At 53.1% G+C, this 17,592-nt stretch overlaps 1 protein-coding gene and 1 long non-coding RNA gene across 3 annotated transcripts in view; one reads left to right on the forward strand and one right to left on the reverse strand.

Annotated features, from left to right (window-relative positions):
• Nucleotides 1-9,145, forward strand: part of ANKH (ANKH inorganic pyrophosphate transport regulator) — a 139,163-nt gene extending 130,018 nt beyond the window's left edge. For both annotated transcript variants that reach the window (XM_047823495.1, XM_047823484.1), the window contains 4 exons: nucleotides 1,563-1,692; nucleotides 4,759-4,882; nucleotides 5,457-5,556; nucleotides 7,119-9,145. In XM_047823495.1, coding sequence (XP_047679451.1) covers nucleotides 1,563-1,692; nucleotides 4,759-4,882; nucleotides 5,457-5,556; nucleotides 7,119-7,232 — 468 coding nt within the window. In that variant the 3' untranslated portion in view covers nucleotides 7,233-9,145. The remainder of the gene's footprint in view (nucleotides 1-1,562; nucleotides 1,693-4,758; nucleotides 4,883-5,456; nucleotides 5,557-7,118) is intronic.
• A 1,071-nt stretch (nucleotides 9,146-10,216) lies between these two features.
• Nucleotides 10,217-17,251, reverse strand: LOC125146763 (uncharacterized). Its single transcript, XR_007144874.1, has 3 exons — nucleotides 15,640-17,251; nucleotides 12,796-12,914; nucleotides 10,217-10,353 (listed from the first exon to the last, which is right to left on the reverse strand). It is a non-coding gene; the product is annotated as an uncharacterized LOC125146763 (long non-coding RNA).
• Nucleotides 17,252-17,592: the final 341 nt, after the last annotated feature.

Consider the following 17,592-nt stretch of genomic DNA (forward strand, 5'->3'; position numbering starts at 1 on the left):
CTGGTGATCCCTGGCTGTCTCCTCATCTGTACGGATGGGCATCAGAAGCCGACTGACAACCGTGCATGTGTGGGGGTGGCCTGTCCCCTGTGTGGGCCTTGCTGGTGGCTGGAGGGGTGGGGATGGGGGACGGGGCCTCATCAGGAGCCTCCAGTGTCAGGAACCCTGGTCTCCTCCGTGGGAGGGATGCAGCTGGTTTCCTGTGTTGCAGGAACTGAGCAGAGGAAGAAGACAGGACCTTCAGGGTCGTCCTCCCTTAACCCCCCCTCTTTCCTGGGCAGCACCTGCCTTCCACTGTACCGACGTTATCCAGACATGAAAGTCCAGGGCCCTGCCAAGTTCAGGGGACACCGTCACGAGCTGTGCAAGAGCAACTGTGGACAAGTTGCTTACTAACTAGGCTTTTCAGCAGCCTGCTATTGGCCCCGCTTTCACCCCCACTTCCAGAAGGGTCTGTCACCACATTTCCTGACCCGGGGGGGGAAAGGGAAGAGCTGCAGACAGCTCGCTTCTCCCCATCAGTTTAAGATCATGCCATTTTCAGGGCACCTGGGCGGCTCAGTCCGTTGAGCATCTGACTCTTGATCCCGGCTCAGGTCATGATCCCAGGGTCGTGGAATCAAGCCCTGTGTCAGGCTCCCTGCTGAGCATGGAGTCTGCTTAGGGTTCTCTCTCTTTCTGCCTCTAGCCCCTCTCCCCGACTCTCGCTGTCTCTGTAATATTAAAAAAAAAAAAAAAGATGCCATTTTCTTGGGTCTGTTAAATCAGTTTACTGCTTGCCCACCTGCTCTCCAAAGGTGCACATTTTGTGGGTATTATCTCTTATTCTCTCAACTCGACCTCGGAGAGCTCCAGAACCTATCATTAATTTAAGCGTCACTGTTTCCTTTTTCATTAGGTGTGCTGATTCAGTGTGGCTCTGTGCATGCAGAATATTCCAGATGCTTTCAGGTCACTTCTAACTCTTTGGTTAAAGCTATAAAAAATCACAGGGGCGCCTGGGTGGCTCCGTCGGTGGAGCGTCCGACTTCGGCTCAGGTCATGATCTCGCGGTCTGTGAGTTCGAGCCCCGCGTCAGGCTCTGTGCTGACAGCTCGGAGCCTGGAGCCTGCTTCGGATTCTGGGTCTCCCCTCCCTCTGCCCCTCCCCTGCTCATGCTCTGTCTCTGTTTCAAAAATAAATTAAAACATTAAAAAAAAGATTTTTTTAAAAACCTATAAAAATCACAGTACTGAGCATGGTCACCCCGAACTGACTGAGCTGCTTAGCACAGTAGTTAAGCCACTCACGAGAGCACACGGGTCTCCCTCACTAGCTGGGCTACCCACTCAGATGCATGCCACATCTGCCCACTGCTGGGGTCCCTCTGGGGCACTTGTGGCAAATGGGCGGGGGCCCGTGTCTGAAGGTGAGAACAAAGCAGGACGGCAGCGATTTGAGGATGGGCGCATCATTCGCCCTCTTTCCTAGCTCCTCGGGGTCATGGGACACCTGCCCCGATGCCACGTCACTCACATGTGCCTTCTCTTAATGACCTCGCTGACTGTGCTCTCTGCCCCCAGCTCTGTTTCGTGATGTTCTGGACCCCCAACGTTTCCGAGAAGATTTTGATAGACATCATCGGAGTGGACTTCGCCTTTGCAGAGCTCTGCGTTGTCCCCTTGCGTATCTTCTCCTTCTTCCCGGTGCCAGGTAAAGACACAGAATGAAAAGAACATTCCGGTTTACCCTCATGCCCGATTCAGTCTTCCTTCTCAGGAAATGTCTGCAAGGACGTCCCAAACAAGAACAAACCATTTTGGGCACCTGGGTGGCTCAGCGGGCTAAGTGTCCGACTCTTGATTTCCACTCCGGTCCTGATCTCGTGGTTTGTGAGTTCAGGCTCTGTGGTGACAGCACAGAGCCTGCTCGGGATTCTCTGTCTCCCTCTCTCTCGGCACCTCACCTGCTCTTGCTGTCTCTCTCTGTCTCTCAAAAATAAATATTAAAAAAAAAAAGCTGACACTTAAAAAAACCGAAACAGAACATAACATTTCGCAGTGGATTGGAAACGTGCAAACACATTTTATCCAGTAGGCTGAAAGTTTAAGAAACAAATCAGACAGCCCAGCCCTAATTTGTTCTCCAAGGTCAGAGGTCGCACACACGGTAAACAGCACACCCAGAGGGACAACGTGAGGAGTCTTCGGGGCCATAGAACTGTTCCGTGCCCTGATGGTGGCGGTGGCTACACAGATCTTTGCATGTGTTAGAATTCTTAGAACTGTCTGCCCAGAAGTCAGTTTTATAATATGTTATTTAAAAAGTAACACGCACAAAAAAAAAAAAATAGGAAGGTGGACGATGACTAAAACCTGCCGATGTGCAAAGAAAGAGTAGTGCTGGAGTTAAGACTCCGGGGGCAGAGTTAGGGGCCCCCAGGTGGCTCAGTCGGTTGAGCATCTGACTTCAGCTCAGGTCATGATCTCATGGCTTGTGGGTTCGAGCCCCGCGTCGGGCTCTGTGCTGACAGCTCGGACCCCGGAGCCAGCTTCGGATTCTGTTGTCTCCCTCTCTCTGCCCCTCCCCCACGCACGCTGTGTCTCGCTCTCGCTCTCAAAAATAAATATTAAAAAAAAGTTAAAAAAAAATCTGGGGGCAGGGTTGAGGCCAGATGGCGTATGGCCAGAAAGTCAAGTGTCCACAGCTAAACACTAAGCCAGTTTGAAAATTCCCAAATGGATATAGGAGGAGGCTTACTATACGGGAGCAAGGTGGTTCTTTACGAGAGGAGCGAAGCAGGCTGTGGAATGGTCGGTGGGTGTGCCGCTTCTCCCGTGACGAAGGTGTCGCCACGTCTGCGTGTCTGCGTGTCGTGTGCCTGCCCACTTACTGTTCCTAGAAGTCACCCACCAAACTGGTAACAGTGGTTGCCTCCGGAAGGCAGCAGTCAGGACCGGGAGGAAGACTTTGTGCTGTATTCCCTTCTGCACCTTTTAAATTCTATACCAAGTGCATGTCATTAGTCAAAAATGTATGGTTCAGGCGTGTCTGGCTGGCTCAGTGGGTAGAGCGTGCTGCTCTTGACCTCAGGGCTGTGAGTTAGAGCCCCACATTCGGTGTGAAGATTACTTAAAAATGTAATCTTTAAAAAAAAAAAAAAAAACTTTGTGCCCAAATAATCTGCCGAATCATTCATCAGGGCAGCCAGAATTGACAAAGCCCGAGTTAAGAAATGAGCCACGAACTAGAGGAGGTCAGGACTGATGGCGCCATCCCTGAACCGGGTCACAAGCCACCCCTGCTCTCAGATGCCAAGCATTCCTGGAGGCTGGGTCTCTCGGTGTCACCTTCCCAGCTGTGGCAAAAACGGAGGCGTGGAAGATCGTGGCCGTGGGGTGGTGTGTCTGGTCTTTGTCGGGGGCGGGGGGACCCTGGGGGAGCCAAGCTGTGCCAGGCGACCCCACCTCGAGGAGGCTGCCCCCTGCTGGAGATTGGGGCCCATATGGCTCCTTCCCCAGGCCCAGCTGGAGGAGGGACTGGGGGCCCCAGAGAATTCCAGCTGGGACGGGGGTCCAGCTGGGACGGGGGTGGAGTGGCTTTTAATCTCTCAACTCACTTCTGTGTCTATCACTCTAAGGCCTTCCAGCCAGCTGTCAGGCCCCCGCTGTCTTTGCAACCTGCGGGGGGGTGGGCCAAGCCCATTAGCATTCCATGTGTGCCCCACCCCCTCACTCAGCCAAACCCAAGTGTGCATCTGTGCTGTGTAAACACAACACCCCCCCCCCCCCGGGGCAGGCAGGCAGGGCACCCCGTTCGAGGAGGAGGGCCGCAGAGTCCCCCTTTGAATGTATCCTGGACGGGAGTTTTCACCCCAGGAGTGAGCACGTCCCCCTGCACGAAGGTCTCGGCCCCAGCCCGGGGCTGCCCGCCCTGCGACAGACGACTAGGCCGCAGCTTCCTTCAGCCGCTTGCGCTTTCAGATCGATCCAAACATCCGGGGCACCTCTTCCCGACGAGGAGTGTCTGTGGCCTCCAAGGCCAAATTCAGTCCCTGCTTCACACGTCCCTCCTTTGTGCTCAGGCCGGGCGCCCTGCCCCGCGCCCCACTTCACCAGCGTGGATGGGGAGGCGATTCGGGGAATGCACCGAGGTCTTTGAGAAACAGTGACGTTTCGAAACAAGGGGGGCACAGTTAGGGAAGGAGAAGAGGAGATGACCGGGGTTCCAGGGGCCGGGAGGGCTGGGAAGGAGATCAGGAGAGCTTCATCCTTCCCTCCCTGACCTCTGGTCGCCACATCCCCCACACGGGTGTCCTGGGAAGACAGGGCTCCCCTCATACCCACAGTCAAAACTGACCCCCGCAAGTGGCCGCTTTTCTCTGTTTTTTAGAGAAGAGAGATCAGATCGGGGCTGGAGGCAGGGCAGGGGGTTGGGGCAGGGACAGGGTGGGCAGGGGGTCCCAGGGGCAGGCCGGGCCCGGCCAAAGACAGCCGGCAGTCAGAGTGGAGAAAGGCAGGTGCCCGCACCCGGCTGTCTGGATGCTCAGGGCTGCGAAGAGGCCAGACGGGGCTATCCCAGGCCCAGAAGTAGGGTCAGGAACCCCGGCAGGGAGATACGGAGGCCAGCCCAGGGCAGCAGCAGCAAGGCCTGGGTCCTCACCAGCTGCCCCGCGACCTCGGGTAGGCTGGCGAGGCGCGGGGTGGGGGTGGGGGGGGGGGAAGTCTGAGGACCGGGAGAAGTGGGGTGTTGCTGACGAGTCCTTTGCTGTCCCCACAGTCACTGTGAGGGCCCATCTCACCGGGTGGCTGATGACTCTGAAGAAGACCTTTGTCCTGGCCCCCAGCTCTGTGCTGCGGATCATCGTCCTCATCACCAGCCTCGTGGTCCTGCCCTACCTGGGGTATGCTGTCAGGGGGGTCCTGCGGGTCCTTCTGCCACCTAAGTACATCTGCATTTTCACGTGGCATCCCCCGAGCACATCTAGAGCTAGAAATGCAGAGCGATACCTTCTTTCTCTGCCGAGCCAGTAGGTGGGAGGCTGCTCAGCTCCTTTCTAGAAGAATACTTCCGGGGTCAGGCCCATTCACACTATTCACTGAGCACCTGCTGCGGGTGGCAGGCAGGAGAAGGGGAATAACAAGAGGGAGGAAGGGAGTCGTCACCCCCCACCCTCAGAGTCCCCGTCTCTGTATGGAGACGAGGACAGGAAGGGCTGTGGGCTCACGAGCAAGGGGGACGTGGCCCGCGGCCCAGCCAGCAGATGTGGAGCCAAGACCTTGGGGGGGGGGGGGGTGTAGCTCGCCTCAGAGCTCCAGGTGCCCTCCCACAGGCGGGCCACTTACTAGGTGCAGCCCTTATCGGCGGATCTCAAGTGCAGTTGGTTCCTGTCTCGTCTGCTTTCCACTGGGTTTCCACTCTATTTGTGCCTCAGCACGGCTTCAACGGACAGATGGCCTTTGTGTTCTCATCCCCAGGGTACACGGAGCCACCCTGGGCGTGGGCTCCCTCCTGGCGGGGTTTGTGGGAGAATCCACCATGGTCGCCATAGCAGCGTGCTACGTCTATCGGAAACAGGTGAGCTGGCCGCGAAGCCTCCCCAGGTGTAGGGAGACCCGAGCGGCTCCCCCACAGCAGGAGGCGGCAAGGTGGTGGCACCCCACGTTCATCCCCTACCTCCACTGGGTCCACACTGCTCACCAGAACTCCAGGGCCCCTCCCGTGTGGGTGAGCCTCATGGCCAGAGTATGTCAGCCCTGGGTCAGGTTCAACAACAAGGGGATACCTTATGATGCTATCACGTAGAGGATTCCTTACACCTGCTTTGTTTCAAAAGGCAGCCGTCCTGCTCAGGAGGGACATTGAGGACACAATCCTGCATCCTAGTGTTGCCTCTAGAGAACTAAAACTTGTAGAAACCAAATCATGCTTTGACCACACAGGAAAATGCCGAAAAGGTGATTCCCTTTGCGACCGATCCGTCCTCTGAGTCCTTACAAACTACGACTTGATCACTGTGAAAGTCTAGAAAATGTTGGGTGATCTCCCCACTCTCTGCCTCTGCAAATCCCTTCCCCTCTTCAACCTGAGATAACATGCCACAGGAAAGTCTTCCCAGCTGCCCACCACACACACACACATACACACACACACACAACGTACTCTGTTACCAGGTAGTTCGTTTATCCTGCAGGGTTACCTGTTTGAAGGCACAGTCCTAAGATTATGACCACTTAGGGAGCAGGAGAGTGAGATTAGCCAGGGAAAGGTTGGGTAGAGGAGGGAAAGGGGCCAAGAATGGATGTCCCAGGCTCACCAGTATGATCCCCCAGCCACGGCAGCTGGGTGATGAAGGCGGACATTGGCAGAGATTTGGACCCAACCGAGGTTGGGGGTTTTGCCTGCAAGTGAGGTTACAACAGAGAGGCACCGAAGTGACTATAATTGTTGCGCGTTTCATCTCAGCTGATGAAAGAGGAGAGAAGGGACCAGAAGGCCCATGGGTTGTGGGGGCAGGGTCCTGGAAGGAAGGGCCAGACAGTGGCAGGAGGTGGAGGACCAGGCCCTTGAAGCTGGCGGGCCAGTGGTGCTGAGGGTGTTAATAAAGACAGGGTCTCCAGGGAGCCGAGAATGGCAGAGGGTGGCTCTGGAGAACCTGATCCCCAAGGAGAAGAGGTCAGGGCATGGAGAGAGGCCATTTACTGCAAGGCGGGCAGTACAGTCACCAGGAACTGGGACAGGCGACGAGCAGGGCAGGAGACACAGACCCGGGGCTGGCCTGGAGGGGGAGAATACTCCGAGAGCAGGTGAGCCCAAGCTCATCGGAAGGGAGAGCAGTTGGCAGGTGGTGGAAGGAAGAGGCGTGGGGAGGGGCTGCATTCAGCTGACGGTGCGCTCCCGCTCGCGGCCGGGAGGGGGCAGACGGGGTTCCCCGAAGCTCCTAGCGGCCCCCCCTTCCCTCCCACCCGCCCCAGTACCCGGAGATGCAGCCTCGGTGAGGTCACCCCAACCATAAACGAGACCCAGGTCTGCCTCGAGGGCCCCCACCCCCCCGCCCCGGAGACCCTGGCGGCCCCTCCCTGTTCTGCTGCGACGGGGCCCTGTCCCAGCCCCACACTGACGCGTCTTCTTGGGTCTAGAAAAAGAAAATGGAGAACGAGACTGCGGCCGAGGGGGAGGACTCGGCGATGACGGACATCCCGCCAGCAGAGGAGGGGACGGACGTCGTGGAAATGCGAGAGGAGAACGACTAAGGCCGGGACGCAGGCGCAGCAGGGGCGCTCGAGATGGCTCCGCAGCATCGTCTCCTCTCCCGTCGTGTTTTGTTCTGTTCTTGGCTTTGGTTTTGGTTTTGGTTTAACGTAAGAGGCCTTGATTGGAAGGTTTCGTGCAAACTCCCGGGCACACTGGGTATGCCCGCCCTGCGGGGGGGGTGGGGACCTCGACGACGGTCTCCGCCACCGCTTTGTAAAAAAACCAACGGAACAACCGAGTTCGCGCCCCCGCTTCCCGAACATCCAGAAGACGCGGCTGCCTCGTAGAACGGGCCGTCTCCTCCTCCCTCGGACAATCTCCACTTGGAACCAAAGGACTGCGGCTGTGCCATCAGCGCCCTCGCCACCACTGCCCAGCAGGGCAGACTTGACCCCGTCCCTTTGCATCTCTCTTAACGAATCAGCAGGTTACAACTCGGCTTTCTTGGATCGGCTTCCCAGGAGCAGGAGCCCGGCTGTACACAGAGACGTGGCCCCGGAGGCCTCCGCCCTGCAGCCCGGAGCCGTCTGCCACACTCGTGCGCGCGGGGCGTCCGCGACAGGCTGCGGCCTGGAGTGGCCGTTCACACTGAGGAATGCACCTGTGAACGCGCTGCACGGACGGACAGACGGACGGGCCTGACCTCCTCCCTGTAGGAAGGTTCGAGATGCCAGGGGAGTCGCGCGGACTGAACGATCGCCTTTCACCGGCAGTGTCCTAGGTTTGAGCGAGCTCCCGCGTTTCAGACCCCGCCGTGTACATACATGAGCTAACTTTTTTTAAGTTGTCACAAACGCGCATCTCCAAATTTCGGCGTCCTCCGGCATGACTTTCCCCGAAGGCTTGTTTTTCACTCACCTTTCCTGAAGATGGCGCTAGAGCAAGTGAAATGGAGCATTCTAACTTCGCGGTCTTAGTTTTTACAGTGAACTGAAGCTTTAAGTCATAATCTAGCATTCTAATGCCAGGTTGCTGTATCGTAACTTTTGAAGTAGATTCATTACCTGGTTCCGCTCCTTTTAGTCATAACCATGCGGTGCAGGTAATTTCACGCCACACGATAAAACATTTTATAAACGATAGCAAAGTCACTATGTGATACTCCCTGAAATGACACATTTGAAATCCATTCAGTGCAGTATATTTTTCTAAGTTTTGGAAAGCGGGTTTTTTCTTTAAAAAATTATGGACACAGTTCACTAAATTCTTGATTTAGTCAAAATTCTAGACTGAAAGAACCTAAACACAAAAATATTTTAAAGATATAAATATATACTGTATATGTTATGTAATTTATTTTAGGCTATAATACATTTCCTATTTTCGCATTTTCAATAAAACGTCTCTAATACAATACGGTGATTGCCTGTGTGCTCCACGTACCTGCAGTTGAAACGTATTGTATTGTATCTTCTTACAGTTTTACAGAGTCACTTGTATATAAATGTGAGGATCAGTAGATGACGAGAACTATTTTTAATTCTGGGTGGGTGACGGGTGTAACTGGGATCAGCTGGCATAGACAATAGTGGGAATGGAATACTTTGCCGCAAGGGCAAAAAAGGAAAAAGGCGAGCCTTTTGTGTTTATTGTTTTCAGTGCTGTGTAATCATATTGTTCCTCATTAAAAAAAAAAAAAAAAAAAAAAGAATGTAAGGGCAAGTCAGCCATGACCATCGCAGGGTTGCATTCACGTTTCTGGACAAGTGACCCTTGGGTGTGCCCCCCACGGGGACAAATCTTCATGTGCTTCCCCCGAGCGACTTTTCCTCCATATATATGAGCGCTGGAAATTAAGATGCACAGCCTTTGGGTGGTTTCAGGGGCAGATCTGAGAAGACGGGGGAAACGTCTAATTGTATCAGCTTTTTAAAAGTTCGTGACTAGAAAATTAAACAGCAGTATTTTTTAACACGTGTGACTATTTCATGCTTGTGGGCCTGGAGCTTAAAAATCAAATTGAAAAAGCCACCTCTTCTAAGTCGGGGAAAGATCAGCTAGAGACCCTTCGTTAAGCACCTAGAGCGTGTCATTTAGAACTTTAGAGATTCCGTCGGTGATGAACATTCACGGCCATAAATGGGCCATTTCCATCTCAGAGAACACGGGATGACGCCCCAAACCCAGACCACGACGACAGAGATTGTGCAAGATGTGTCCAAAAACTGCAGTCTGGAAGCACACCATCCCTCACACGGTTCCTTCACTCGGGCTGCTTAACTCGCGGCCTAACACACGCACTTAAACTTGTAAGGCAAACCCTGATGCTTGCAGCTTCCTGGCTCTGTGCTGACCCACAGAGACAGGAAAGGTGGTCAAACCAGAAAGGAGAAGACACTTCTCCTTCCTGCTTTTTAGAGTAAGGAGGGGCACACATTTGACTCTGCCGTCCAAAAAAGAGTTCCCCAACGCAGGTTTCTTTTTTATTGCAAGTTGCTCAGCTGACATCTATAGAAGGGTGTGGTGCCCATGTCCCATGTCGAGGACCATGAAAAGACCTGCCGTGACTTTCTCCGTGTTGGGTGACTTATAGAAAACATACAATCTAAAGCCTTTTTTAACGTGAATGCTGAGAAGTGAGTTAGGGCAGCTCAGTGCAGTCTTTTTATACTGAGGGTTTTCTCTGTGCAAACCCAGGTCAGAGCGGCTCCTTTTGTGGCCTCCCTGCTTTTTTGAGGGTCATATGCCGGGTCATTCCAAACATGCAGGTGTCGTGTGCTCTGTTCCGCTTGGAGCTTGGTGGCACTGGACATCAGATGCCCAGGAACTGAGCACCAAGGACCAGGTGAGGCTGGCTCCGGGGAGGTCATGATAGGGTTGGACCTGTCGGCCGTGAGGCTCAGGACGTGCTGACAGGTCTGCTCAGTGGCCAGAACCCCTCACCTGTTTGGGATTCTTAATTTGGGCACGAGAGGCTATTGCTTGACATCACTGGGTGCGAGCCGGGCCCGGCCCCTCGCTGCCTGTGTTGGGCTCGTCTTGTTTGTGTGTTAGCCCTGGCGGGTGGTTTGGCTTTGGAAATGTCCCCGGGTGGCTGATTCCGTCAGAAAGAGTAGCTTCCGCGCTGGTTCAGGATGTATCAGATTGGCCAAGTGAAGCTTCGGTATGTGCTCTTAGTTTCTAGAAACAAAACAATTTAAAGACTCAGTGGTTCTCTGACTAGAGTTGTTTTCCTTAATTCAGACTGAAGTGGGAGAGACCAAGAACCAGTGTTGCAAAATAGGAAGTATTTATGCTGTTGTACTTAAGTGACATTAGCTTGAGAAATATTTTCCCGTTATTTAAAAAATCTTTCCACTTCAGGGGCGCCTGGGTGGCTCTGTTAGGTTGTCTGACTTGATTTCGGCTCAGGTCACGATCCCAGGATCGTGGCATCAAGCCCCGCGTCGGGCTCCACGCTGAGCATGGAACCTGCTTGAGATTCTCTCTCTCTCTCCCTCTGCCCCTCTCCCCCACTCGCACGCTCTCTCTAATATAAAATGTTTAAAATTGCTACTTCAGCTGTGTTTCAACCAGCCACAGCTTCTGGCCTCTTATTCTGCAGGTCAGCTGACCCCTGAACTTATGATGAAGCTTTCAAAGTGACGGACAGACCAGAAAAGGGGCCACTTTTTTGTAACCAACATCGCGATGGGCAGGGCTTTATGAGACAGGGCAGTTTGTAGTGTTGAGACCTGTGCGTTGCAGCCAAGTCCATGAAACCCGTCGATCCCACCTGCCTTCCGTAGACAGCTGTCCTCACGCACAGCCTCACACGCCTCTTTCATAAAAAGCATCTGAACCAGAGAAAAGCATGTTTTTGAGGCACATGTTTGGTAAACATTCGAGAGGCTCCCTCTGTGTGGCTGAGTCTCTATTTCTGTCATTGGAAATAGCAAAACATCACATGACTCATCAGCTGATGTAACCACACGTGAAACAGGATGTAGAAGCAATCTGCAGATGAATGTACGAAAAGGCCCTGCCCTTTCGAAGGCTACACCTCTGAAGCGAACTACGCCAGTGTTCAAAATGAGCGGAATTTTATTACGTAATCAAAATAACCCCAAACTCCGCTCAGAGGTCAGAAAAGAGGGGTGTGTGTGTGTGTGTGGATCTCAAAAGGGAAAAATCATGGAGAAGAGATGGTGAGAGCTTGTTCTGAGCTGACTTTCTTCTCAAAAGGGAAAGTTCGAACTGTTAGCCTCTGCTAAGCAGAGCACCAAAGGTGGAACTAACTCCTAAGTCATCATTCTTTTTTTTTTTAATGCTTATTTATTATTGAGAGACAGAGAGACACAGAGTGTGAGCCAGGGGAGGGGCAGAGAGAGAAGGAGACCCAGAATCTGAAGCAGGCTCCAGGCTCTGAGCTGTCAGCACAAAGTCTGACGTGGGACTCGAACCCACGAACTGTGAGATCAGGACCTGAGCGGAAGCCGGCTGCTTAACTGACTGAGCCACCCTGGCGCCCCCTGAGCATTCTTTTTTTTTTTAAGTCATTCTTTGCCGAGTCCTACTGGTTCTGAAAGATTTTTTCCCTGCTTCATTTATAATCGGCCAGGTCTCCAAGTCTGTGTAAGATCTATGTGCTTGTGTAGATGGCAGTTGGCTACACATAGATTCAGCACATTTCTTATACTGCACCTTTTTGAGTTAGGTTACAAAGCTTAAGTGCACTTTACTAACGAGCCTTACCATGAGCTTCCACAGTCCGTGCATGTAAACAGAAATGCAGAAGAGGGGCGCCTGGGCGGCTCAGTTGGTTGGGCATCTGACTCTTGATTTCGGCTCAGGTCATGATCCCAGGGTCATGGGCTTGAGCCTTGCATCGGGCTCTGTGCTGAGTGTGGAGCCTGCTTGGGAGTCTCTCTCTCTCTCTCTCTCTCTCTGCCTCTCTCCCTTCCTCGCACTTTCTTTCTAAAATTAAAACAAAACAAAACCTCACAAGAGGTAGGATCCCTTCCTGTGTCCAGAAGTGGAAGTGGTTTCCTTAGGTCAAGGAAAGCTGGAGACAGACCAGCTTAAGATGATATCATTCACGGTCTGGCTTCATGGAAATTCAGTGGCATATGGAGATTGACTGGCACCATAAAGTTGAGAGGCAGACGTTCTCCAGCCATGAATCGGGGACAAGAAATGGTGCATTTGGAGCTGGGACACATCACAGCCAGGTGGACTCTGTTCCCTGAAGCATGGGGCCACAAGCATAGGGGACTCACACTCTGGATGGATGTGCTATGAAGGTGAAGTGCAGACCACCCTGGTCGAACAAAGGAGGCACCAGGTACACGTCTACACGTCGCCCGGCAACCGCAGCCAGGACCAGCTGCCACAAAGCAGGCACGTTCCCCTAGCGGTGCCACATTCACGCTTGTAGAGGCGAATCCACGGCAACTTGTGATGTGTTTGGTTTGCTTAGCGATGTATGGAGAGGGCAGATATCGAAAGCTGAAATGACCAAGGAGCTAGTCGGAGAACTTCGGAAACCTTGCCAGAGCTGCCCATGAGTTCTGTTCCAGACTCACGAGGCTGTGCTCATTCGTTGAAGGACAGCTTAAATGGCACGGCCTTCTCATCACTCACTCCTTTCTGGCCTCACACTCGTCGCCTGCACAGTAGAGGCTTGGGCCATCACTGCTAAGGCTCCTTCTGGGGCCAATACTCTGGGTATGATCTAGGATTTAGAACCCCGGTACAGGATCCTGCAAGGGAAGGATAAAATTACCTCCTTTTTCCTTTCAGATCTCAACGTTCGCAGTGATCCCGGATTTTTTTTAACAAAATGAGGTCTCCTGGGAGTCACTGCACATGTGCTGTCGCTTCCAGTTTACCAGCTTTTCGATTTCACATCAAAATTGTGGGTTTAATTGAAACCGATCACATCAAAATATCCGTGTAGCCTTTGATTAAAACTGACCGCAGAGGTCAATATAAAATACACATTGCCCTTGAACAATGGCTATATGTGTATTTCACAGACATAACTTTTTGTTAAGGGCATTTACATATGCTTTTCTTTTTTGGTTATTTTCGGGAGGGCAGAATTTATGCTCATGTATTGTCAAATAGTTTTCATACTCTAATTTTACTTTAAGTAAAGCTTAAGGTTGGCATGTGACTGAGACTGCTTTTAGTTTCTTGATTTTCTTATTGGAACCATCAGTCTGTTTATACCTCCCAAATTACATGATTTCCTAATTCTAACTACATTTCCCTTTTCTGTTGTACACGAGGCATTAAAATTTTGCCCTTCGTCCCGGCAGCTAAAATCTGTAACCACTGGCATCTTTCTTTAAAATCCCTTATTTAAATATGACCTATTGCTTCAAATTGTATTCTATATTAAAATGAATTTTTACTTCCCATAATTGCAGTAATAGTGAAAGTACTTCTCTGAAGTACTCGGCTTCTCTCCACCCCTTCTCGAATGGGGATACCCACCACAGATGGGCATCAGGAAACGAAGAGGGCCAGAGCCTGAAACCCCCTGCCGCCCACATCTAAGGCATCCTTGTTCTTACCAGTCTTTATGTGAAAAGCATTACTCTCTTTAAAATGGAACGTCTTAACTTAGAAGAAGGATGGCTCTCATGCTTTAAACCTCCCGTGAGAGATTATAGACAGAAAGCGTTTTATTACGTACCTGTCACCGACAGGGTTGGAAGAATCCCACCGCCCTGCCCGAGACTGTCTTCTGCGCAGCTTTAGCATGTGTCTTTGGGTTAAAATCCCAGATCTCAGTACTACTACTATGCTTCCCTGTTACTGCCTCTTACTGTTAATTATCCCGAACCGCACACACCCACACCTTATACAATGGCAGCAAAATTCCAAAAGGTTTACCCTTGTGATAAGCGGTTTGGATATAATTATAAATGTGATCTACTGGGCTTTTAGGTTAATATCATGGAGAAAACTATGCCCTCTCCCAAACTATCCTTTTCAATACTCTTAAAGGCAACATTTGAGTTGGGGGCAAGGTTCGCTTTGCTTATGTCTTTAATCCTGCCCACAATGAGCTCCAGGCTTCTTCCTGGACCACACAAGCCAATAAATACTGTGCTAATTTCCCAGCTCAACACATAGGTCTTTGCACAAAAAGAAAAAGAAAAACCAGGAACTGGGAGTCCTCATTCTATCTCGGCTGCTTATTAGCTTTGAGTCGGGCAAGTTACTGGATGCCTGTGGGTTGGCCGTCTCTGCTCTAGAACGAGATCTTGTCCAAGTTCTAGCCTAGCGCGACATCAGGATTTGCAGAGTCTGGTCAAAGGCAGTGCAGGCAGACGGAGGTGCTCGTGGGCCGGGCTTCCAAGTGGCATGGAACTGACTCAGCCAGGGAATCTACAAACACTCCTGCCGGCCTGCTTTCAGCAGAGACAGACTACCACAGCGTTCATGGAACAGAACGACAGCCAATCTGGTCTTTGGTTCAGATACTCCGAATACCTTTGCAAAGACCAAAATAGAACGAGCACAACTGGTGTCCGACTTTACATTATACTACCCACCCAACCTTCAATCTGATTCGTGTAAAAAGCTCTCTCGCCGTAAAGGCAGGTGGCCCAGGAAAGCCGGCTGCGGTCAGCTGGTCTCCCCCAGCCCCAGACACTGTTAGGACACATGCTCACAGGCCCATTCGTCAAAAAGTCAGAAGTGGTTCCTCCACCGTGCCGGGCCACGCCACATCCTAGCTCAGCGGCTCTGCCTTTCCCCAGACACTGCCCTGCCCACCTTCTGGCCTGCCCCCGCCCCCCGCCCCCACCCCACAACTGTGTTGAGCAGTGCTATTGAATTCTGCCCTCTTAGGAAAAGACTAAAAATGGCCCCCACGCCCCAGCCTGCTCCCACCGAAGTTGAGAATCCAGTTCTAATGCTCTCGGGTGACCTAATCTGGGCCTGTTTCCAGTTCCAAATACACACTGGTGATGCCCAGAGCACTTTTTCCAGCCCAGACTTGCTCCTGCGCTTCAGACCAGTCACCTCCCAACCTCTTTCAGAGGGGTCCCAGAGAGGCCTTGGCCTTAGGCCCCTCCCTGCACACTTTCTCCCCACCCTCCCCATGCGTTCTCCTGACTTCCATCTAGGTGAGTCACATTGTCTCCCACCCAGAAGCCTCCTCCATGCCCCACCCCTCCTTCAATCAAGCCACTGACCCTGGAAGCTCTTTCTCCTACTACCTGTCACATCTGTCCCTCCTCTGCATCCTTAGTCCCTCTGGCTTAGCTCACACGCTCCTGGTCACCTCAGGTAGCCTTCAGGCTCATGGGTCCTCCTGGACTGTGGGGTGAATGACGCCTCCTGGAGTTTTGCAGTGCACAACCTGCTCAACCATTCCTAGCAGGCTGACCACCTCCCCCTTGCCTTTCCAGGCTAGCCCTTCCTCTCACGCTAGGCATTGGGTTGCTATAAGGAGGACCTCACACTTACCTGGGTGGGCACCAGGCCGAGCCTGGGCTACGTGTAGTAAACCGGGCCCAGCCAGAAAGGAGGACGTTAGCATCCAATGAGAAGCAGCACCACAAGATGGGAACTCGTGCAGGTGGCCGGCCTCCCGGCTTCAGGTGTCTTCATGCCTGGCCTCATTCCAAAACCTGTTCCTTCTTTCATCCTCGCCCACCGCAAGGGCATAAAAGAACCCAGATACTTAAACAGGTAATTTGTAGAGATGGTTTCCTTGCAGAATTGTACTGAGCCCTTCTCCTCTTCAGCGCTGTGTGTGCATCACGTGTGAGTGTCGGGTGGGCGGCGGGAGATCCCTCGACACCTTAAGCCTAGTGATAAGGCTCTTCGGAGACACGGAGAGCGCCTGAAATGGGCCCCTAGTGGCGGGGGTTCGGAGCTCTGGTGTCAGATCTGCCAGAAGAGAGAGCCAGAGGGGAGGGGGCACCGGGGCTGGCTGGCACATGCCAACTTTGACAGGGCAGAAGTTGCAAAGCCTCTCCCCTGAGCCAGACCTGAGCTACACAGGCCACAAGCCCACCTGGGGTCCTCCTGAGGTCCTGAGCAGGTGAACAGGGCTCAGAAGTAGGAAGCTGTGGGGGGGGGGGGGGATCACTGGATTCCCAGGGGCTGCAAAGGTGGAGGGGTGGGAGGGGGGAAGATTGGCCACAGCATGCGCATGCGGAAGTGCTCACCAGAGGCCTTGAGCTGGGGGGGAGGAGGAGGGGCAGAGGGGTCGCCACAGATCCCTGCGAGTGTCCCCCACCAGGATGAGAGAAGAGCTAAGCCCCGGCCAGGCCCAGGAGGGAGGCAGGTTTAGGACAGCGACCATCAAGAGTAGGAGGTCTGCTCCCCCGCCCTCACGCTGGCCTCCTTCCCCCTGCTCCAGCTCTGGGAGCGGTGGCGGGGGTTGGGGGGCGGCATTCAGTGCCGTTAGTGGTCACTCGAAGCTTTGACTCTTCTACGACACACGGCATCCCAATTCCTGAGCGGGGACCACGTCTGGCAACGTGAAATGACTGCACGGTTTCTCTACTCCCCAAGGGTGCCCAGGAAAGCGGTGGACGCCTGCAGGTGAGTTTCCATCCAGGGCCAGGGCAAGTTCTCCCGCTGATCACCTCTTGAACAGTGGACGACAACATCGCTTGGTGAGTCCGTGCCCAGAGCCATGCCATTCAGCTCACCTGTCACCGGTGCACGTGAGCTGTGCCGAAGTCGGGGACAGTTGGAGGGCTGGGGAGGGCCAGGGAGGGGACAGTTGGGAAGGACAGGGAGGGGAAGACCAGGCCCGGCTCATCCTTGCATCTGGAGTCTGGAACTGTGCCTGCGGGCGCTCTTTGCTGAATGAACGATTCACGCCTTCCTCCCCACCTTCCTCCCTGGAACAGCTAAGCCCAGGACACCTGTGCAGCAGCCCCCCTTCCGGAGGCCTTCTCACCTCCAACCCCTTCTTGTTGATGAATCAAGCCCTCCACGAACTCAGATAACCTGAGCCAGCTGTCACTTGCAACCAAAAGCGCTCAACACGGACGTGCGCTCACCCCTCTGTCACGCTTCCCTTCTCGATGTTCCCTCCCTCCCCTACGTCTCTTTGGGAAATACAGAAACAGAAACGAAAACCAAAAGTATCCTCACCTATGACAGTCTAGTTAGAAAGTACGACGGATGCGCAAAGGACACGAGCTCCCAGAGAATGACCCGTGAACGTCTTCTACAGATGAAAGCAGGTTCAGCCTCACTCAAGTACAGGAACGCAAACTGAAGGTCCGACTGTCAACTCCGCAAAGATGAAGAATTTTGATAGAGCTCAGCGTTGGCAGGGGCCTGAGGAAGTTGGCACCCTTCCTCTCCAGGAGAAATGTCAATTAATGGCACCTCTTCAGCAGACGATTTGGCAAGATGTTTCAAGCACAAACTCAACAAGGGAAAGAGATTAATGTC

Source organism: Prionailurus viverrinus, chromosome A1 (genome assembly GCF_022837055.1).
Source record: "Prionailurus viverrinus isolate Anna chromosome A1, UM_Priviv_1.0, whole genome shotgun sequence".
Classification (NCBI taxonomy): domain Eukaryota; kingdom Metazoa; phylum Chordata; class Mammalia; order Carnivora; family Felidae; genus Prionailurus; species Prionailurus viverrinus.